The sequence below is a fragment of the Buteo buteo genome, chromosome 21 (assembly GCF_964188355.1).
Source record: "Buteo buteo chromosome 21, bButBut1.hap1.1, whole genome shotgun sequence".
Classification (NCBI taxonomy): Eukaryota; Metazoa; Chordata; class Aves; order Accipitriformes; family Accipitridae; genus Buteo; species Buteo buteo.
The window spans coordinates 21273325-21296357 of NC_134191.1; the positions used below are offsets into that span (position 1 = coordinate 21273325).

Sequence of the window (23033 nt, forward strand, 5' to 3'; positions counted from 1 at the left end):
TACATGCAGTATAATTCTTAGATCAAAATTGGTTTTCAGCTACGTTTAGGTGGCACTTAAATAAAATCACAACAAAGAAATGTGTCTTAGTTGTGCTGCATTTGAGTGCAATCTTTATATAATCACTTAAAATAGACAATTTAAATTTCAGATTTACACTGGCAATGATTATTATGATTTAGATGAGGAAGGACAGAGATCTCTTCTAGATGTTAGCTAGCTGGAATCCATTCCTTGGTCTTCTGCTTCTGGCTCAGGAGGATACAATTCATCCAAAATCAGCTCTGCAACAACAACAAAAAATCATGTTTCAGAAAGTTATTTTTCTACTTGATACAGAGTACAATTATAGCTGGTATCCATTTGCATAGTGACTGTAGAAGGCTACAGCAAATATCCTTTTTCAAGGTTCCATGGAAACAGGTCTTTAGATAAGTGTTTTGTCATACAAACTTCTCCCCATCTTATTTTTAATGCCTAAAAAGGCATTAAAGGAGAGAACTATCTTGAGCAGTCAATTAAATTTATGTATTAGTGGAAAAACAGTAAAGGGCACTTTGTTATTTTGCAGCTAGTTCTGACTACTTACTAAATTTAAAACCTCATTTTTGCTAACTACTTTTAAAAAGTAACTAGGACAAAAGCATAGTATTTTGTGTTTTAAAAGAAGAACCTGAAAGCTAACTATAGGTTTCCAAGGACACATGTGCACCACCATCCCCACCATCACAAGCTGTTACACTGTTTTGGTCCATTCCCAAGCATAACTAGGCAAGGTGTTGGCAAAGTTCTAGAAAACCTTGGGACACTCTAAGCAATCAGACTAGAACAAATACATGGCACGCTGTTTAGCATCTCCAGAAAACTCACTGTAACTAATAGTGCCATGCTTGCATGACCTGCCCTACTGATGCAATATGTACACCAACAATGAAGGATTTATCACTCCAGCTCTGAATAAGACCAGATGCCTTGTCTGGTACCTTGTAGCAAACCACAGACTGACATAAGAGCACAATTTTCACATCAGCTCTACAACATGCATGTAAATAATGCCATGAGCAAATGAAGAAATGGCATCAAAGTACGAGGAGGAGAGGCAATTTCATGAGATTAGCAGTCTCCAGGAAAGGGACACCAGAATTATGCAAAGCAAGGGGCAAGTCCTGATGGACATGGGCTAGAGGAGCTTTTGGGCTAATGGAGGAAGGTTGGGGGTAGAAGAGGGAAGAGGAAGAGAGATGTTAAGGATGCAGGGTGGGGGGGTGTCAGTGTGTAACAATTGCAGAGCAAAGGTGTAATGCTAGTTGGAGACATGGAATAATGATTTATTTTTTTTTAAATAAGGTAACGTAGTGCAGATTGTTCTACTAAAGAGAGCTGGAATATAGGATTTTGTTTCACCAGATAGGAGGGGCATATTTCTACAGAGAGAAGAAAAAGATACAACTATTGAAGAAGAATAGTAGAGTAGTGATTCAGTACAAGGAAGATTGAGAAGCACTAGACTATGGACTGCCTTCAGAGGTCTGAGCAACAAACATCCATGGTGTTTGGTACATGGTACTTGTTAAATGAGGAAAGGGACAGAAGTGGAATTTCTATTTCTACAGCGTGGAAAAAAAGCCAACATTATCATTTGACTTGTTTTACCTTCACAGGCACTCAGTTTTTGAGTCTTTTTGAGAATGGCTCTTACACCTGGCATGGCTTGGTCATATTGATGGAGAACTTCCAAACAGTGTTCATGAAACAGTTTATCTTTCTGAGAGAGGCTGTGTAAGAGTAAAACAGCATCCCGTAAAAACTGAATAATTTGTTCCTTATATGCAGACAAACTGTTCTCAGATCTTCTAATCTTCATCCACTGTCTATGTAACATTATAATTAGTGCCTTAACCACCTGCAAGAGGAGAAAAAGTGCCTCAATAAACAAAGTTACAGTAGTAGAAGACTTATTTCATTATGAACTTTTACTGATTAATCTCTTCAAACTTCCAAATTTCAGAATATTTTCTAAACAGCAAAAGCAACCTTCCTAGAAGGTGGCATCCCTTAAAGTACAGTATACTTCTGTTTCATTGTAGCTAAAAAAAGGGGCAAAAAGCTATTTCAGCATTGAATACCTTTAAATTCTCAGTAGATTAAATTCAGCTCTTATAGTGACGTACCTCAAGATTACATTGGCAGTCTGTACCAGGTAATAAAACCGCTGGACTGGAACACCGCATACACCTTGTCAGGAGTCTAACTGTCTATTACAAAACCACACAGATTGCGTAATAAGTACTAGGGTTCTGCAGAATTATCAAACAATTAAGCTCCAAATAAAGGGAGGCAGAAATATTTCATTACTAGTTTCAAACACTGGGTTTCTTTAACAGTTGATGGTTTTGACCCCCAAAAATTGTTAAAAGTTTTTTTCCCTGTAAAACTTTGCAGACCTCGAATTTGCCTCGCACAGAAACCTTTTCAAACTTTCTGATAAGAAAGGCTAACAAGATGCAGTGGGCCTTAATTTTTTCCATACAAACATGTTTACACTTAATATAACAATGTAGATGGGGGGATAATGAAAATGGTTCAGAATTCTTTCAAATGAGAGCAGAGGTGGAGCAAATAATAGAACCTCAAACAAGTTACCACTGTCAGTACAAACAATACAAATTAAGTTCAAAAGCTGTTCTTCCTATATATAATCATGACTATTATACAGCAAGCTAGCAGTTCCACTGAATACAATGAATATAATTCTAAGTCACTACAGACTGACTTTTATATGTAATAACTCATGTGATACAGTTTAGAAGTAATTAATATGATCAAAATGAATCATAGATCTTGCTTCCTTTTACTCCTCTATCAATTTAAAAGCAAAATAAAGCTTGATGTTGAACATTTACAGCCATCCTAGGATCTTTCTTGCTTTTTCAGTGACTTAACTATGACTATTATGACTGATGTTCTCTTTAAGAATAGTTACTGATTCAGTTTCAAGCAGCTACTCTTAAAATCAGCGTAATCCCTTACTGCAAGCCAATACTTTGTGTTCTATTTCAGCTGGAGAAAGAGCTTGCTTTTGGAAAATTTGTGCATTGACCTGCTCCTCCCACTCCCCCAGCTGGAAATAGCAGGAAAAAGCATATGAACAAACAACTGTAGTTACCTCTTGTTCCAGCTGAAGCCAAAGCATTTCAGATGCTGATTTATCTGGTCTTGATGTAATATACATGTACAGTGCAAGAAGAAGGCAGGTGTCTGAAACAGAGATGACTTTGTTCTTTTCCCAACTAGTCAATTGTTTATGACAAAAATTAGTCTTGTCACACAAGAAAGCATTTCAGAAAATACATAGAGAGCTATCCTGGGACACATGATACAGGCTCAACTTCTTGCTTTACTTCAGACATCTTGCGCAGTGCTGAAGAAACTAGCATCCCTAAACTGTATATATGCATTTGTGGTAATACTGTCCTACTTCATTCATAAGGAACTGGACAAAGGCTATTTGTCATGCAGAGTACTGGAATCCCTAAACTCAACAGTGTCATGAGCATAGATAAATTAAACTTCAAATCTCTTCAAAAGCCTTTTTTTCCTCATCAGTCTTTAATAAAATAAATATTAATCTGGCAAGTAGTTTTAAATATCCACATGGGTAGCAAAAGCACTGTATGTAGACAGATACCACAAGACAAAATACTCTTCAAACAATAACTGAAACACTGCACTAAAAAAAACAAGTTTTCAAGTAATAATGTAGGCTTTTTGCCTTTTGGGGTTTTAACATCTTGGAGCAAGGCCTGTTTCATTACTTTTCATCATGCCAACATTCAACTGATAACAGTCTCTGTGTTATGCAGTCTTTTACCTGAATGAGAACAAAGTTGAGCAACTAACGCGTGGTGCTGAGCAAGAATACACAACAGTCTCACGGTCAAAAGGACAGCAGGCAAAGGAGTCTCTGGACACAGACAATGGAACAGTATCTGGCTACTCAGTAAGTGCTGAAAACTTCAAAACAAAACTCAGAGTTAGAAATGGGAAATGCACTGACAAGTTGAAAATACACTCTTTCTTGTACACAGCATTGTAATTTGTGCCTTTTTAGCCATTCAAAACCTATCTGATCTCAACTTACGTGTCATAAACACAAAGTATACTGAAAGACATATTCAGTTACATTTGGCAGTCAGTCTGCAATTCATACTACGGTTGTGTATATTAGACCATTAGCAGATGAAATGTGTGAGAGTGGCATTTTACCTACCAGAATGAGACCTTGTGCTTTCTTTCATTATGCATCTCCCAGCAGTCACAAAAAAAAACCCAAATGAATGGTATAGATATTCTGATCAACTGCATATGGCCTTAAGAAGTTTTCTCACTTTCAAGTGACAGCTATGGAATGAGACAACAGCATCTGCTTCATATAAATATCATAACCAAATCTTGTTACTGATTGGAGGCGATTATCACATTCATTAGCAGCAGAGGCAGTAGAAAGATCCCTCAACTGCTTCTCAAAGGTGATCTGAGAAATGTGATATTCCCTCATACATGTCAAAAATTCTACTGTCATCTGCACAAATTAGTTTCAACGGAGAATGAAAATTGCTAAACAACAGTCTGAAATAATTTTAAAGCTATTACTGACTTACTTTATTAGTAAGTCCATTGTTGAATTTTCAGCTAATTTCACCAAAACTTTTAGGCTTTGGTTCAGTATACTATCAGTTTGGGAGCCTCTTGCAGCAGAAAAACCTAAAACCTGAAGCAGCTTTTTAAACAAAGAATGTTGAGCTCGATCGTTATTGGGAGCATCCTGTGGAGCTACAGGCAGCCCTCCTTGTGTCCTGGTATCTTCTTTATTATCACACTGATTATCACACAGCACATTTTTGTCCATCTTGGAAACCTGTTCATCTCCAGCAGCAGAACTTTTTTCCACTTCAGTAGATAGCAATGTGTGAACAACATCCCAGCTATAAAACGCCAAATAATAAAGAATACCCAGTGATATAACTGTAGTTTCTTCAAGAGACAACCTGAAGTCCTCCTTACTTGACCCCATATTTGTGTTGGTTCTGGAAGAAACAGCTGAATGGTTTCCACAAGAGCCATTGACTGACTTGACCGCCAATTGTACAGCTTGACAGTATGCACCAATATGGTGTTCTACCAAGGGCAAGAGATGCACAGCGCCTCGGATCTTGCAGCGTGTGAGGTGTGAGAACTCTGTCCGGCTTTCTGTTGGGCTTCCTTCAGATAATCCTTCGTCCATAGCAATCAAGTTCAGTCCTGTTATTGCAAGTTCTTGAGCTTCTCGCAGGGATACAAGAGGTGCAGTTTCTTCTTGAGTTGTCCTGCTGCTGGGTAGTTGTGTGGACTTTCTATCCAAATAAAATTAAAAGAAGTGAAATACTTCACAAGAAAAGGCAGAGAACATAGTTGAAATTTGAGTTACCCATATTCTGAATCAAATAATAGAAAGGCTAGAGTAATAAGAGATGTCTGTTCCCAAAATAAAACTTAAATTGGGGGGGGGGAATCCTACTCCCTGATACCTGCATGGAAGAGCAATTTCAAAGCATTCCTAGGTCTTGTTAAAGTAGTCAAGAGCTTACAGCTGAGTAACTTCAGCAGCTCACTATAAGGCATTGTCTGAAACTACATTTCAAACCTTGGCTTTCCAATTTCATGCTTTTCATAACCTATGATATATTCTTATCTTCCCCGATGTTATTTGGTAGCTTCTGGGAAGAATGGTATCTGTACATTACTGATCTGTAATATGTAGGGGCCTTTAAAGGACTACAACAGCAATAAAAAATTGTTTTCTTGGCCAGCGATGAGAGAGTTCAGCTCTTAAACTAGTCAAACTACAGCTACAAAGGCCAAACGCACCACCTCTACTTGCGTAAGTGGCAAGGGTAATGAGACACGAGCCTTGCTATGAACCCACAGAAGACAAGAATTACTAACAAAATAACATATCAGGAAAGCAAAGATATTTCAGGAGCTACAGGCTTATTCTTTAAAGTGAAAATTGATTATAATTTATATCAAATATTCATATTTAAAATGCTTTACTGGTCACTATAAATATATCTTGGAACATTACACATAAACTGTACATTACAAATTGAACATAGTTTAGACTTTGAAGATATAAAGCCTACTGCTCTCTTGACAACATTTTCAAGATTTTCTTCCCACTTAACTCATGATCGTGTTTAAATGCTTCCCTAATTGCAATACAAGTTTTATGTCCTTAAGTGGTTAACAACAGCAGCTGCTAACAGTCACTCCCAGGTTTTACAAAACACATTTCTGTGCCTTCCCCTAATACATAATTAACCTAGTTTATCTCTTAGTGTTGTTCCGCTGTCTAGTATCTATGATAATCAAAGATTGATAATCAAAGATGCAGAATGTTCCAAATTTTTCATTAAATGGCCTAACCAAAACAGCATTTAACACAAGGAATGAGCTATCCTACACGAATAAGCATTTCTTAGTACAGAGAATGCCACTATACTAAGAACATGTCAGATACAGTTTAACAAAAAAATATAAAACTTACCTATCCAAATAGTTAGGCTGCAATACAGCTCCAGGTGGAGGCTCAGAGTTACTGCTAAGAAGGTGGCAGAGTCCTAGTAATGACCCAGGCACAATGGGCTGCTTCATCAGTGCATTTAGTAAGATAGAACCTAATAAAAGGATACATAATTGTCTTTGGAGTAGCTTTACCATCAACTGCAACATCAACAACAACAACAAATTAATATTTCAAAAGATTAGCCTTATTTATAGTGCTGTCAACCTCAATTTTTTCATTACAAATCTTTCTCTGCAAGAGAATGATTTTCAGAAAAATTGATTTAAGATATGATTTAAATATTAACCAAATTATATTTAGAGATATTTTAATTACAATCCCTTATTAGCAAAATAGCTTAAGCCAAATGATAGTATATCCCAACTATCCTGATGACTTGCCCTCCATGCTCCAGTCCAGACATTAAAATTACGTGATGCAATTCTATTCTGAATTGTAAATAAAATAGTACCCTGAAGACTTCCTGGTGTTGACTGTGGTAAATGTTGCTTTATTGTTTTTACCTTAATTAAAAAAAAAAAAAGTACATTTTTCCTGTTTTTGTATCAGTTTACAATAAAAAGCATAATATGTTAATACTGAAAGAACCAGCCTTGTAATAAGATGCTTCTTGATCCACACCCTTCCACAAAGCAAAACCCAGGCAAACTTTTTTCTTTATAAATAGAGTAGCAACATAAGAATGTTGTTATGATACAAAATAATAATATAATCTGAAATGTTTTACTGCAAAAATCACAATATTCAAAGCAAAAAGCAGCGAACTGAACACCACTATTTTGTGCAGTGGCATTGTACGTAGCAGGCTCCTCAGCATGACACTGCTTAGTAAAGGCATCTGAGCTGTTCCTCAGAAATGCTCACTATTTCTGCATTAACAGAATTAAGTTACCTCGTGTGTTTCGTTTAGGTACAGAGTTGTAGGAACAGTTTTTTCCCATTGCTTCACGCTTCATGGATAAAACTTCAGGATGGGTTATCTTACTGTCTAAAACAAACAGTAATTATGAGTCTAATGTGAGAACTACATTGCTTATGTATATGTACCTATCCTTTACACACATTCAGTTAGCCATAGCTGTTATATAGTTAAGTACACAGACTGTATACAAGACAAATGGTTTTTACTGGTCTAACTCAGATACGTCAAACAATGGTTAAGAGCTGTGATGCAAGTAGAATTGTTCCCCAAAATAAATTAGAAAAGTGAATAAAATTTCACCTTTACTGTCAGATGTTCTACAAGTTGTTCACTGCTATTGCTCGCAACTTTTCTTTTAGAAAAAAACAATACCTTAAGTTGAATTCCCACTAGTAGCAGAGATTTACATGACATTAGTTAAAAATCAACATAAAATTCTTCAAACAAACAAACAAACCCTCTCTCTCTCTCTAGAAGTTGAGCATTTCATAGTCTTCCAATCATCTATGTATGTCACAGTTACTAGCTAAACTGAAGCCAAACACCTTGCAGGGTTCAGAAGACAACCAAGTGTGTTTTTCAAATGAATGGGCATATTGAGTGTTTTTACCATAACAAACAAACAGTTGGGAGGCTAAAAGAATAGCCATACTACTGCTTTAAGGCTACTGTATTTTTCTTTTTGATGGAGTTCATACTGCCCATTTGGTTTCAGATTGAATACCATAACTGACAGTAACATCTCAGATTTTTCATGACTCTTCCTGTAAGGATTAGTTGATGTTATCCAGATTTCTTCCATTTGTTATTTCCTATTGGAAACATGGCAGTCAGCTGCTATAAAAAACCACCATTTCTTGTTTCATATTATAGCAATCTTCAAATACATGCATATATTCATTTCCTAAGCTTTATTCAAGGAATTTCAAGATACAATGTTGTGAGAATTACTGCCCTACACATAAAAGAGGAAATGAGTATACTGTTTCAGTTGCTTCTTTCAATACGGCTAAATACGTACCTTTTAAAATAAAATACCCCAAAAGGTCAGCTTTAAAGCCAAAACCACAAGAATACCAAAAATGCATTAACTGACTAGCAGAGTGATTCAAGAAATAGGGAAATTATTTCCTGTTCTTCTTTATTCAGTGAGAGAGGCAGATTAACAATTTGGATATTTTAGTTCATCACATAATAAATAGCTGCTTCATCATTGACATCTTGGCATCTGGTATACAGGCATTACCAAGGTGTGAATTAAAACGATCTTGATGCAAATTTGAGTCATAGCTATTTAAAGCCAATTGGTATAAAATGGAAAGAAATTTAAGCAAAACCGAAATCAAACAAATACTTGTTTTTCCTCTACAGTGAACTTACTGAAACTGTTCAGTCACATAGTACAAAAATCCTTATCTAAGGCAGAATGTTCATATGCAGCTAAAAATGTTGCAAATTGTATATGGGTTTACCTTCTTTGATCAGAGTAGCTGGGGCTATCAAATTTCCTGAAGAACACGATGGTCTAGCGGACATTTCAGCATTGAAGGATTCCTTTGTAGGAAAAGATCTTTTTCCAGGCTGTGGAGAACATCCTTCTGATTTCACTTGTATCGCAAGATTCTTTTTAGGGCTAAAATAAAAATCAAACACTTAGATGAATCCGTATTTCTTTTGTAATTATTTTATTAAGCAATAAACAAGGATCTTTTTACACTGATGTTTTAAAGGTACTTCACTATAAACTCTTTGCATTTCTGTCACAGATACAAGGAAGGCTCTTTTTGAGCAAATTCCATAAAGGTCAACAGACTTTTTTGGTTGTATTTTTTAAAGACAACTCCTACCTTGGCATTAAAACCGTCTGAGTAACATGTTTATTTCTTTCACAGTTCTGAAGTCGTGTCCTTAATTCATTCATTTCTGCATCTTTGAACTGCAACTCTGACTGTAATGACAGTAACTGAAAAAGGAATTAAAAAGACAGTTTTACTGTTACTGAATAATTTAGAGGTGTTATAACTGCAGAGCAACTAGAATTACCGTAAGATTTCAAGATTACCATCTACTTACTGTGAACTCTGCACAAGATCTCCATTTTTAGGTATGTTAGTCCAATTAATACTATCTTAGAACCAAGTGCCACAACTTCAGGCAAGAAGCATATGACTCGTTAAGACAGACCAAGTGTCACGCAGAGCATGACTACACTGAGGCTGTGAACTGCAGAGTAGACAGGACAAAAGCAGCCACTGTCCTCTTCAGGGCTTTCAGAAAGATGACTGCAACAGGAATAGCAATCTGATCAGAGTCATAAAGCATATCCTGTCACTTTTTTCCACTTTAAAATACATTCCAATTTCAATGTTCTTGGGATTGCTTAAAAAAAGCAACAAGTAAATGAAAATCTCTACTACTTGAATTTTACTCTTTTATTTTTGCAGAAGAAAACCCTCAGTAAGTTCTTATAAATGCTTTCTTCTAGATAAGAAAATAAAAGCATTCATCATTTGGAAATTTCACACAAATGTTCTTCCTTTGACTAGATGGTCTGTGACATCATTAAGTCATACAATTAGCTGCTGCATGTGATGTGCAGGTAATTGACATATTTACAAACCTTTTTGGAGAACTCTTTTTCTTTTTCACTTAAGGTCTGAGTTTTCTGCTGTTCCAATAGCATGTATGATCTTTTCTGTTCCTCCATAGCATACTCCATCTGCTGCATTGAGTCACGTAAAATTTTAATTTCTCCATTTTTAGTAAGAATTTCATCCTGCATTTCTTTCAGCTGCAAACAGATGAATTCCATTAAAGGATGTATATAACCAAAAGTATGTATTTATATCATTATGTGGTTGAAAATTAGATATATTTATACTTTCTAGGGAGAAAAATGCTCCCGTAACCCAGTTCAGAAATTCTGCAATGTTGCTTCTCATCTTTTTCTGATTAAATCAGGCTCAGATCCGTTTTTCTCTAACAGAATTATAAAATGACAGCAAAGGCACGTCTTCATATACCATCCTGGTATCTGTCAGAGACCATTCTTCTCTTTCCCCTTCTCTGTGATTATGGTCTTTTTTGAAAAGTATTCGAGTCACACACATCAATGATTTATTCACTGTTCAGATGATAAAAATGATAATTTAACTATATTTCATCTAGCATAGCAGCCAACAAGCACGCTGTCCTAAGACAAGCTACCGCCCCCAGGCAGTATCTTCATGACCTATATAGTCTCAAATGCTTTCTGAACAGCCATTACCCTCGGAGACAAGACTTTGGAAAGATAATAAATGAGTTAGACAAGCATGGAGGAAAAAAGCAGAAAGACACCTCTACACCACTGTGTAAAATTATGGTTTACCCTCACGTTGAATGCAGTTTACAGGTAGGAGCTTCCCCAATAAAGAAGGATATAAAAGAACTGGAAAAGATTCAGAAAACAGAGGTAAGGGTGAGGAGAGAAAAGTAAATAGGGTAGGACCCTCCCACCTGGGAGAAAGCACAACTGTGAGGAAACAAAGGTCTATGGAGGTGTGAGTGCCATGCACAAGTTATTCCTTGTTTAATGCCTCTTGTTAACAGCCAAGACCCATCCACTGAAAATCACTAGGTGCAAAGTTCAAAATAAAAATCAAAGAAATTTCCCGACACAATTGTGTTGGTAAGCTGCGGACCTTTTTCACACTAAAAAGGTATCCAAAACCAAATACACAAGCGTTTAAAAAAATACACTATAGAATATTAAATACATGTATAATACTTCTGGATCAGGAAGTACCTACCTGAAATTTTACCAGAGGCTAAAAGATGACTCTGGTAAAATATCGTCATAAACTTGCTCAGGTCTTATATTCTTCCTAAGCTGTCTGCCAAAAAAGGATGGAGTTGGTATGGCATTTGTACCTTCTTTTCCACACCTATTTCTTCCCCATAGTATCTTTCCATAAGGGATCATCAGCAGGTAAAGTAACATAGCACAAATATCACTTTACTTTCTTAAATCTTTAAGTTGCCCCAAACAGCTCTTGGTGACTAGCTGACAGGACAGAGGAGAATCGATTTGACAGGAAACAAGTAAAACTGACAAACTAGCATTTGCTAATCTGAAATGGCCAAGAAATTAAATATTGCTTTCACTCTTAATATTACTAGAGCTGTTTCTAGTACGATGCTTTTCACAGATCCATGGATTTCAAAGATTACTAATCAACTTGATCAGAATGAAATACTTGGAACTGAACTTATACCACCTTTCAGTTAGCCCTGTGAAAAAATGTGATATTTAAGGGGGAGGGGAAGATATTGCTAACCTTCTGTTTAATTTCTTCATGCTGTGTTTGCAGTACTTCAAACTGGAATGTATCTCTCATCAGACTATCTTCTGTACTGCTTGCTGCTGCAGAAAAAAGCCAAGATCTGTTCTGAAGCACGGGTGATGCATGTATATCACTGACGACCTAACATCAAGGTTTTGCTATTTAGCATTACATAGGTCTGAATATCTTGATATTTATACTGTCACTACAAACAGATAAACTGCACGCACCTAATCACCACAGTAACATTTTTAGAGCTCCTGCATCGATCCTTGAAACGGAGAAGAAAACCCTCCCCCCCAACATTTCTAACATCTTGAAACAGTAAGTGCAAGCATTTCCTCCCAGATAATTTTAGCTACTGCACCCTGCCACAAGTAAGGGTTAACTGGAAACTTTGTGACCTGGAGAGATTACAAACTGTTAGCATTGCTCAAGCGTACCGAGAGGATTTAAGCCCTCCATACTTCAGTGTGAGCGAAGCCCCGTGTCCTGCCTGCTTTCTCAAAGTACGCCTGAAAGTCAACTGCTAATGTGAGACGCGTGATGCACTTCCTGGTGGAAGTTAACGGTTAGGAAAAGGAAAAAAATCCGGTAGCCAGCACGCACGACACCATGAACAAGAGGTAAATCCTGCTGCAAGTGGGCGGCACTCGGGGCCCGTTTTCGGGAGCGGGCCGAAGGGGCAGTCGCCCACCTCAGGCGCCCCCCGCCAGAGAACGAGCGGTTCCCGCTCCCGTCAACTCGGCGCTGCGGGCCTCGACCAGCCCTCCGGGCACTCGCCGTCCCACCGCCACGTTCCCGGAGCCGGGAGGGTCAGCCCCACGCAATTCCCAGCCGGGGTGACGACCGAGACCTGCGCGGGCTGCAGCGAACCCCCCGCGCCGCCGCCGCCGAGGCCCAACCGCCCTCCCCCGCCCGGCCGCCCCGCACCTTTCGGCCTCCTCCCCGCGGCGGGGGCGATGCCCCGGGGCTGCCCCGCGGCCGCCCGCCGCTCGGCGCCGCTCGCTCCGAAGGCGGCCCACGCGTGTCTCGGGAGGGTGGCGGCGGCCGCCTCCTGCGACAGCGCCTGCGAAGCCAGGATGTCGATCTCCTCCAGGTCGTCCGCCGTGAAGTCGTCGTTGTCCCCGAAGGGGTCTGACGGCCCCTCCTCGGGCCCGGCCGCCCCCGAGCTCCTGGGGCGCTTGTGGGGCGGGAAGCCGTTCTCCAGGGCGCCGCCGCTGCGGCCCGCCGCGGCCGGGGGGGTAGACCCGGTCCCGGTCCCGGTCCCGGCCCAGCCCGCCACGCACGGCTCTGGGCCGCTCCGCTTCCGCGGCACGAGCGGGGGCTGCGCCGCCATGGCGGGGTCCGCACCGCAACGGCCGCCGGGCCCAGGCGCCGCCGGCCGCGGCCCGGCCACGCCCCCCGCGCGCCGCGCCGCCCACCAATCACCGGCGGGCAGGGCTTCCCTCAGACCAATGGGGCAGCCGGCGGACCGACGGCGGCCCCCGCGGATCGAGCCCAGCGCCGGCGCGCAGGCGCCCATAAGCGTCCCCGCGATTGGCCGCGGCGACCCGCGCTGCAAGCGCCTCGCTGATTGGCCCGGCGGCGCGCGGGCGGGCGCGAGCGGGCGCGAGCGGGGCGGTTGGCGGCGGCGGCGGACAGGGAGGGAAAGGGCTGCTGACGTCAGACCGTTAGCGGGTGATGTCATAGCACGCCGTGGTGAGGGCTTGGCCTACTGACGGAAGGCCAGGCGCCGGGTGGCGGTGCGGTGGCGCTGGCACCTGGGCGGGTGTCGTCACGCGAGGCGGCCAGGCCTCACGTAGCGTCACAGGTGCCGGCTGCCACAGGGCCGCAGGGCCAGGAGTGTGATGTCACGAGCAGCACCTGCTGATGTCACGGCATACAGACCCTGCAGGGCAGGGTTGGCGGGCTGCTGGCAGCCAGCCCGCGTGCCGGCTGGCCTGTCCCGTGGCGTGGCCGCGCCGGTGCCCTGGGGTTTTTGGTGGCAGGATGGCGCCAGGTGAGGTGCTGGAGGGAGCCAGTGCCACATCCTGCCGGTGTGCGCCGGTGCACGGTCGTGGCACTGCCAACTGTCGGACGGGGCCAGCTCTGCTGCCTTCAGCTCTCTTGGGGACAGTGCTCTTACCTCGCTGGCGCAGGCTCACAGAGACTAGCCAGATACTTGGACAAATGCGGATCCCGGCTGTTGTCCTGGCAGGCCGTTTGTATTCTTGATCCTTTCTTTGTGAGGACGTCCTGTGGTAGCTGCAGAAGAACGTGAGACTGCGTATGCACAGTGGCACGCAGTTGCTTGTACCCCATGGGAATATGAGGCACAAGACTGTTAAGGAAAGGAAATTATTTTTACTCGACAAACTCATACTCATGAAGACCAGAAAGCACGTACTCTCATTTTCTGTTGCGGACTCAAAGGGGTTTTATGTCCTCAAAATTTGTCCTTTTTATTTTTTTTTTAATTGCACTCCTAATCTAACACTTAAGTCTATAGAACAGCCCATTAGAAAAAGACCCTTTGTCCCGTAATATTTGCCCTCATTAGTATTACTGCAAAGGTAGTAATCAGAGTAATTTTTCACTTGCTCTGCTAAATCATTGGCAAATGTATTCTTTACTGGCTAAATGCTTAGTTGCTTTAGCAAAGAAAATAGGATCTTAAATAGGTTATTTTTGTGGGGTTTTTTTCCAATGAAGTGGGACCAGTAAGAGATAAGTGTCACGGCAGTGCAATATTTGCAAAAATTCTGTACTAAAAGCTTGCTGTTAATTTACCGGGATTAACTTGCTTTTGTAATCATGTCTTAGTCTGTTTTTAAAAGCTGTATAGAGTGGATTGAAAAATATACTTTCCAGCTGATGTAGGCTCTGTATAACTGAGGTGGGTGTGAGGTCACAGCTATGTTGATAAACTTAAGCATAGACTAGACAGTAGTCTTGCAGTACATTTTTAAAACAGGGTTAGTAACAATTTTCAGGGCTATAAATTGGTTTACACATCACTTGGTGGTCTTTAAGTGAAAAACACTGTGCTCTTAGTATGACATGTTTCCAATTCCATCAGAGAATTCTGATGCCTCCTGTTCATGTCTCCATTTCCCTCTGGCATAAGCAGCAGTAGCCTGTGATCAGCCAGTAAGGCCAAAAGAAAGCCCTGAGGCTTAGTGTTCTCAGCTGTGCTGTCTCATCCCAGCTTCTCTGCTAAAGCAACAGTAGGTGATCCCTCTGAACTTAAGCAGGCAGGGCAGCTGCATCTGGTCAGTAGAGGTGCATAAAAAAGGGGCAGTCTCAGAGGGGACAATACTTCTATTGCTTTAGGTTTGGGGTGCTGGCTTAAGATTTTGTTTTTCTAAGAAGCTGTCTTGTATTAATAGGTGTACCAAACTGGGGAAATTATGGAGGGATTTGATGCTTAAATCATTGAAGGTACCATTATTTGTGTTTAGAAATTTATTCTTTTTTATTCTTTGTAGTGGTAACATAATGTTTGTTTCTGTAGTCTAGCAATAAAGAAAAGGTGGCTCTTGCTTTTAAGAATGGGTTTGTTTTATTATGTTTAGAGATGCTTCTACTAGATAAATAAAACAAGCAGTTTTGGTTTTACTCTAAAACCTCCTCTTTCAGGTTCTAGTGCTCTGTTTCAACTATCTGTTTGTAGAGACATGTATGAGAGCTTAATTTAAGTAATCTAAAAGGAACTTGATTGAGACTTTTCTTAGTCTTAATGCTAACTTCTTTTTGATAAGTCAATAGGTGTGTGCTAACTTTACTATTTTTTTATTATTACTACTTTTAAATAACAATATATTGTATAAGTGATATAGCTTCAGTTTTACATTCTCCTCTTCCTCTAGCTGAAGTTGAGGAAAAATGGAATGGTAGAATATTTGCACATACTTTCTTTTTAACAAGATAAACCAAGATGCTGACTCTGTTTTCCTCTACTTTAGGTGTTCCTGGTAGAGAGATATGACTTGTAGATGAACAGAATAACAACAAAGTAAATCTGAGTTGATGAGCTGAAAAATTCTTTGTGAAAATATGTTATAGGTATGGTAGTTGTTGCAGGAAATAGGCAGCTGCTATATAGTCCATGTTGGGAATGATGTGGATTATGCAGATGCACCCCTCAGCAGGGCTCAGCCCTGGGTTCCTGCTTGAAGAAGACAAGTTGCTAGTCTGCTGAGTAAATAAGTGGTTTATTTAGCTGACATGCAAAGCAGCTTGAGCTGGGTGCCTCTGAAGATGGATCCCTACTGCAGATTGTGCACCCCTATTACACCTTTACAGACAGATTTCCCAGAATGTACCACTCATCACCCAATCCCCAAATACAATCACTTAATTCTGGTGGGTGGTCTCTTGATTTCTTATTGGTTTTCTTGGTCACTGGGCTGGCCTTGTTCTAAAATTACCTCATTCCCTTGGAATTGTTCGTTGGTCCTTTTCTTCTTCATTCTGCTTGCATCTGCTGGTTTCAGTTTTGTATTTGCAATGTTAGCTTTATCAAAAAGTTTACTCTTGGTCAGCTCTTGCAGCCTAAGGCTTCCACTACTTTAGTTTCTAATGCTAAGCAAGGCTATTAATCCTAACCATTCTCAACAGCAGTGGTAACTTACCTGCTTCTGCTGTCTGCGTGTTGAGGCTTCTCAACTCTCAAAGCCATAGAAATCTTCCAGCAAAAGGGGGAAAAAACCAAAGCAACCAAACCTAGAAGCTTGAGGTTTTTTCCTCTGTGTATGAGTACTTAAAATTTCTTTCTAATGAGAAATAACATATTTCAGTGGCTACTGCTAAATTGTGCTGGTACAGTGTTTCCAAATTGTTGTTTAATTACCATCTCCAGTGCTGTGTTATTGGAACCCTCAGTACTCCCTAAAACAGCCTATTTATATAAATGGTTAGCTTAATAATTAACAAATAACTAGTTTCTTGATGAACCCTTCCCAGTTTGTTTTAAATACTACTGCCTGTGGTACTGTTTTCTGGCAGGGAGATGAAAGTCAAATAGTTATTATCTACTGATTTTTTTTTTTTTTTGTCTGTCTTTCTGTGATTTGCTTACATTGAGCCTTAAATGTGAAACTCGACAAGGAGAATAGAAGAAATCAAAGTGCAACTTCAACATTACCTGACAACTGTGGCATCTGTTTATTTTTATAGCCAGACCTTCTTATCTTCTTATTTCAATTGCATGTTCTACTCAGGACTGGTGGATCCAGGTGCCAGACCTCAATCTAGTGAGCATTAATCTGTGCTAGCAGTGTTATAACATTAACTTTTTACTCTTGCAGTATTTTTAACTACCTTTCATTTGTTTGCTTAGAAAGCTTTTCTACTCTGATCTTCACTGAAGTTTTCCTGCAAGTGAGCTAAAACCAGATCCCTTGGTATCTATCTTGGCTTTAGCAGAACCTTGTCTGACTGACTTAGAGTAAAGTCAGTCTGCATATAATTGGGGATTTGTGTGTATGTTCATATGGGCATATGCAGCCTGGAAGGGGGAAGCTCTTTAGCATAATTAAGCATTAAGTCTGGATTTGTACAGTTCTTAGTGCTGTTGATAGTAATGTTATGTTTATTCTGAATACTAGTAAGAATTTAATAACTTCAGTTATTGTTGTTTCTTCAGTTGCAAGTGTTGTTTCTTTGTCTGTTATTTTAATGGATCTGTCTTGCTGCATTTGTGGTAGTGTTATCAGGGTGTTTGAGGCTTTGAAGTCATGCAGTGTAGATATGGTAGGGGAAGTGTGTATTTCACAGATGAAAGGGAAGGGGTGTGACTAAGGTGGGGAGGTGTTAAGAGATAAGCACCTGAGAGAAGATGCAGGATAAACCCCGAGCTTGTCTTAAGGCAATGATAAAATTTTGTTGTGCAGCAATAACGGTCTAGACCAAGTAACAAATAATGCAGGCTTACTCTTTTTATTTTTTATTGTCTTCACTTAACTAGCAAGTGATGATTGTGTCTGATCAAACGTAGGGTGACACAGTCCATGTGTACCTAGATAGCTTTACTAGTGAAATCTCCAAAGCTGGAGAGTTGGGGTTTGTGTTCTGGTTCTTAAAATACTGAATAAAACAAGACTGGAATAATTGGATGACCGATATGTCCAGGTATCAGCAGAGATTTTTTTTTTAGCTTAACTTCTACAGTTTGGGGTACTGAAATGCAAACGAATTTAGTGAAAACTTGTTCTAATAGCATCTTGATCCAGACCGGAGACTTGACTAGGAGAGGAGGTAGTCTAGTGCTAACAGCTGTGAGCGAGAGGAAAAGGAAGCACAGAAATCTGCTGTCATTTCTTGAAAAGAAGGTGAAATAAGATAATTTTTTTATATCCCCCCCCCCATCTCTTTGGTTAGGCTACAAAATGGCATATGGAATTATACTCTAGTTAATCTGTGAAGTGGGACTGTCAAACTAGGTGGTAGCATCTGAGTTTTGGACAGGTGTCTACAGTTTTGTCATTTGAGGTTCTCGGCCCTTCTGTCTTGGTCCTGTTGCTTGCTACTAAAGGAAAGGGAGGGCAAGAATTCTTAATCATCTTAATTGAGTAACATCAAGTAAGGAGGCACTATGTGACTTCTAATGCTGTCATACTGTTACAAATAATTTTGTCCAAATTGGATAAGAACTTGCTTTCTTGAAGTAGTTTTCTACAAACAGAATGAGTCTGAAGAAGTTTTAACTGTAAATGGAATGATGCTTTTATTTGACTGTTTCAACATACCAGATGGCAGAATCTAGCAAAAATAAACTCTTGGGAGCGAACTGTAATTCGCTCATGGTTTAATGAACAAACTGTCTGTCCTGCTATTGCAGGTAACTGGGCATTCCCCTGGGAACCCTTCCTGTGTGGGATGAAGTTTGGCTCTGTCACAAGCTGTTCTCCTCTACCCCTGTTATTACAGCTTTGATGATTTCTGACCCTTGGATTAAAGGGACAGAGGTTTGGGGAAAGTTCTGTAAATTCTCAACCTGTGTTAAGCTGGTTGCTAGTAACAGCCAAAGCACTCAGCTGAGTTTTTTCTTCACTCTTCTATTGATGAATAAATATTGTCTGATAATCTCTAAATAGTAGTAAAACAGGATCTAGTTTTTAAAGGTCTGCAGAAAAGGCTTTTTTTCTCCTTTTAATTCACTGGGTGTGGCTTTTGTAGCTGCTGAACTAGAGGTGATGTCAGGTTCTTAAAGCTGACAGGCAAGAAAGGGGAAAAAGATTAAGATGTGCATTTGGGAAAACAAGATACTACTTGGTTTCCTCAGAGGTGAGATCCCTCTGAAGAAGGGGTCCTCTGGTGCTCTCTGGCATATGGCAGACCTTGGAGAAGAATAAAGGAGCGGTTAGCTTTGTTTTAACAAATGAAAATATGAAGTCTTAGAACCTAACCAACAGCATAAAGAAATCAACGTACTACTTTTTTTTTTTTCTCTGAAGTGGCTTTAAGACCCAAAACCAGTGAAGGGGAGGATGTATTTAAATAAGGCAAGGAGGAAAAAAAAAATGCTTGGAGCATTGTATGGACTTTTCAAAGAAGAGTGCTTTTGGAGAAGTATGTTCAGTTATGACTGCAGGCTGTCCTGGTGATTAAGTCCTGACCTTACTCATTGTTCTTGGGTGGAGAAAAAAAAAGTGATTAGAGGAATCGCTTGTGAACAGAACTTCAAGGTTGAGGGGGGGAGGCAAGTTTGTGTTTTAGTCTTTGAACTAGAGAGAAAGTTTTTTTGTAAACTTGGGGAGTCTTGGCTATACCCAACACAGCCACTTTTTAAAAGCTTTAAAATAGCTGAAGAATATTGTCGCTGCACTGAAGGTGGGAAGGTCACAGCTGAGTCAGTATCCACATCCCTGAAGCTGTCCTGAAACTCGGCTGACGCTTGGCAGTTGTGTGGAGGAAGTGAGCCTGGTGGGTTATGGACAGGATTATTGGTTTGGAGCTCTTGGGCAAACCAGGCTTGCCAAGGGGAAGCTTGATAAGTGGTGCAATGTATGTACGGCAGCCCTTATGCTCAAATAAGCATTAGGCTTGTGTTTATTTCTAACAACAAAATCTTTCCAGGACTCTAAATACAGGCCAAAGACTTATCCTTTTGCTGTAATAACATCTGACAGCAAATTTAACGATGTAGCTCGTGCACCAAGCTGAATTCAGTTTACTTGATTCTTGTGTGTATCTTAAAGTGTTCCCAACCCCTTGCAGGTGAACAGGCTTTCAAAAGAAAACTGATGCTTTCTGGACCACCTCTTTTCCTGACGATAACCTGCAGTTTTTTGCATTGCTCTAACTGAAAACTGCTTTAGTGCTTAGCTAAATAAGGAGGGGATGTTGTTAAAACTTCTTTGTTGTTTTGCCATGTAAGAGCATCTTGGCCTTGGAGGTGTAGGTCTAAGAAGAGATGCCGAGGTATCTCCAGATTTTTCTCAAACGGGGTCGTGAGAAGTGAGAGTGGAAGGGGTGCAAGGCAGGATAACCGTCCCGTCTGCCTGCAAGACCGTCAGGGATGGGGCGGATGCGAGTACAACGCGGTCAGCGTGGGGAATCCCGGGCAGGAACGCGTATGTAACCTGTTAGGTCTGCTGGACTGTGAGTAAGAGCCGAAGAGGAGGAAACCGGGACACGGGAGGAGGAACGCGGGCCGAGGCGGGAGCAGGAACGCGGGCCGGGAGCGTTGACGCCCGGCCCGGCCCCGCCCCGCCGCCTTCTCCCGCGGCAGGGCGAGGGCGGGGCGCGCCTGGCCCCGCCCCTCGGCGGGCGGGCCCCGCCCCTCCGCCAACAAAACAAACACGGCCCGGCCCGTGCGGCGGCCCAATGGCCGCGCGCCGTCGCCGAGGCCGCCCCGCCCCGCGCCCGCCGCCGCCAATGGGGGCCGAGGCCCGCCCGCTTCTGCGGGGGGCCGGGGCGGGGCGCCGCCGTGCGATGCGGCTGTTGCGCGGCGCCGCCATTGGCCGGAGGCGCGGGAGGGGGCGGGGCCGGGGCGGGCGCGGCGGCGCTGGCAGCGGGCCGGGGCGGCGGCGGGGAGGTGCGCGCCGGCCGGGGCGGCCATGAGGACCGAGATCTCCACGGCGGCGGCGTTCGTCACCCGCCTCCTGCGGGCCGCCGGCGGTATCGGCGAGGAGCAGCTGCGGTGCTTCCGGGAGTGCCTGCAGGAGGCGCTGCGCGGTGAGCGGGGGCGGCGGGCGGGGGCGTGCGGGGGACACGACGGCTCCCCCGGCCCGGCCGCGGGGGGTCCGGCGGAGCGCAGCCGCGGCGGGGCCGCGGGGCCGCGGTCGAGCTGCTCTTTGTTCCCTCCCGCAGAGCACTACAAGCACCACTGGTTCCCCCTGGTGCCCTCCAAGGGCTCCGGGTACCGGTGCATTCGGATCAACCATAAGATGGACCCCTTGATAGGAAAGGCAGCGGGGATGATCGGACTGAGCCACGAGAGACTCTTCCAGCTCTTACCCAGCGAATTAACTCTTTGGGTCGACCCTTTCGAAGTGTCCTATCGCATAGGTGAAGACGGGTCTATCTGCATCCTTTACGAAAGTCCCCAGCCTGGTGGGAAGGCGACCAAGCCGCTGGAGAGCAGGACCAGCTGTAAGGAGGAGTGGAGAATTGGCAGATCCAGCCCTTCCAAGAATTACAACATGATGACGGTTTCTAGCTAAAAATTACTCCTCCTTGTACAATGTTGTATGTATCCCAGTCTCACGGTAAACTTAGATGTAACTGAGATTTTTGGGTTTTAATTGTTTTCTTTCCACCCTATAGGCATTCAAGTTGTAGTAGTACTGCCAAGTTCTTTGTGGCCAAGGGCTAATGTATAAAGCAGTTCTTTTCACTGCATGTTACTTTCTGGATTGTGTACTGTAAATGCACTGTACAGTCAGCTGATTGTTTTACACATTTATATTTTCAGAGAAATTTCGCCTATTTGTAATAAAAAGCAATATTGTAGCACTCTTTATGATGGATTTTAGACAAGATTAGAACTTGCTAAAACATTCCTCAATTTGCAGAGCAATAACACGAAGGGGGGCGGGAAACAGTTCTAACAAGCTGCACATAAATCTTTCCAGTGATTTGTCTGCACAGACTTCTCTCAGGGTCATTCAAGCTTGGCTGCAAGGCACAAATCACAAAATTAACTCTTATTTTTCCTTTTTCAAAGCATGCATTTATTTGACGGCTGGATTCCATCATAACCCAACATTTTGACAAAAAGAATTGGGGAATTAGTTTGTCTTGTAATTTCTAGTTATTGGAGTAGAACAATAAAGACTTGCTCAAACTGCTTTTGACTTGTGGGGTTTTTTTCTCTCCTCTAGGCTTTTTACATTGCTTTCAAGGCTTACTCTAGCTATTTCTAATCATAAGAGATAGCTTCACAGTTAGAAAGGTGTAGCTCTGAACATTCATCTTTATTTCAGATCACCACAAAATGCTTGGTTTCAGTAAAGCTTGCTGGCTCTGTGTCTGAGTAGAGCTAGTAGTCTGTGTAGAACTGTGTGTGGGTTTTTTCAGTGTGTGCCATTTCAAGCTGAGTGGAAGCAAAAGTAGTCTTCTAGTATTTGACCTATTGCAAAAAATGCTTGAGTTTATTGGGGAATGGAGTTTGCCTTTAAAACTGCAACTTAAAACCATCTAGGAAGCTAGAGTGAAACACTGATCATCAATACTGTGTTACTACCTTGACTCTTCTGCAAGGTAAAAACCTGCTGTTTCTGGCATTACGTTGAGTTCCTTCTCATTTTGTCAGCGTCTTGAGTACCAGTTGGGTACAAGTTTAGTAACAGTATCAAACACGGCGGATTTGATGTGATAGCAAAACTTCATGTTGCTGGTTTATGTGGAGACTCTTAGTATTGATATTCCAGTAAAGGATTCAATTTACAGATACTGTGATTCCTATTCTAAGCAGCAGTGGTTTGTAATCTAGCTATAGAAGACTGCATCACGTCTAGCATTGCTGGTTTTTCCGTAGCCTGTGTTCGAGCACAGTTGAATACTTGATGAAAGAGAGCTTTGTCTTGTGTTAGTATCTCGGGGGAAAAAAAAAAACCCTTGTGCTGTGTCAATAACATGGTAGAACATACAGCAAAGGAAGGGGCAAGTCTGAGCAAACTGGAAAGGGTAGAACTCCAGCTCGCGTAAAGAGGTCTTTTTCTTTGTTTGCGTT

The 23033-nt window shown here is 41.8% G+C and overlaps 2 protein-coding genes across 5 annotated transcripts; one reads left to right on the top strand and one right to left on the bottom strand.

Annotated features, from left to right (window-relative positions):
• Window positions 1-86: 86 nt before the first annotated feature.
• On the bottom strand, window positions 87-13266 carry ATRIP (ATR interacting protein). 4 transcript variants are annotated; one of them, XM_075052551.1, is made up of 13 exons: window positions 12806-13266; window positions 11867-11949; window positions 10168-10338; window positions 9395-9510; window positions 9020-9180; window positions 7518-7613; window positions 6587-6716; window positions 4662-5393; window positions 3872-4014; window positions 3167-3258; window positions 2172-2255; window positions 1654-1903; window positions 87-284 (listed from the first exon to the last, which is right to left on the bottom strand). In XM_075052551.1, exons 1-13 carry the CDS (start codon window positions 13209-13211, stop codon window positions 217-219), a joined length of 2532 nt encoding a protein of 843 aa, XP_074908652.1. In that variant the 5' UTR covers window positions 13212-13266; the 3' UTR covers window positions 87-216. The 4 variants fall into 4 exon arrangements, with proteins under 4 accessions (XP_074908652.1, XP_074908651.1, XP_074908654.1 ...); XM_075052550.1 differs by having other exon boundaries at window positions 11867-11952; XM_075052553.1 differs by lacking the exon at window positions 2172-2255 and having other exon boundaries at window positions 11867-11952.
• A 7604-nt stretch (window positions 13267-20870) lies between these two features.
• LOC142042521 (protein BTG1-like) lies at window positions 20871-21819 on the top strand. Its single transcript, XM_075052534.1, has 2 exons — window positions 20871-21034; window positions 21170-21819. Exons 1-2 carry the CDS (start codon window positions 20917-20919, stop codon window positions 21520-21522), a joined length of 471 nt encoding a protein of 156 aa, XP_074908635.1. The 5' UTR covers window positions 20871-20916; the 3' UTR covers window positions 21523-21819.
• The last annotated feature ends 1214 nt before the right edge of the window (window positions 21820-23033 follow it).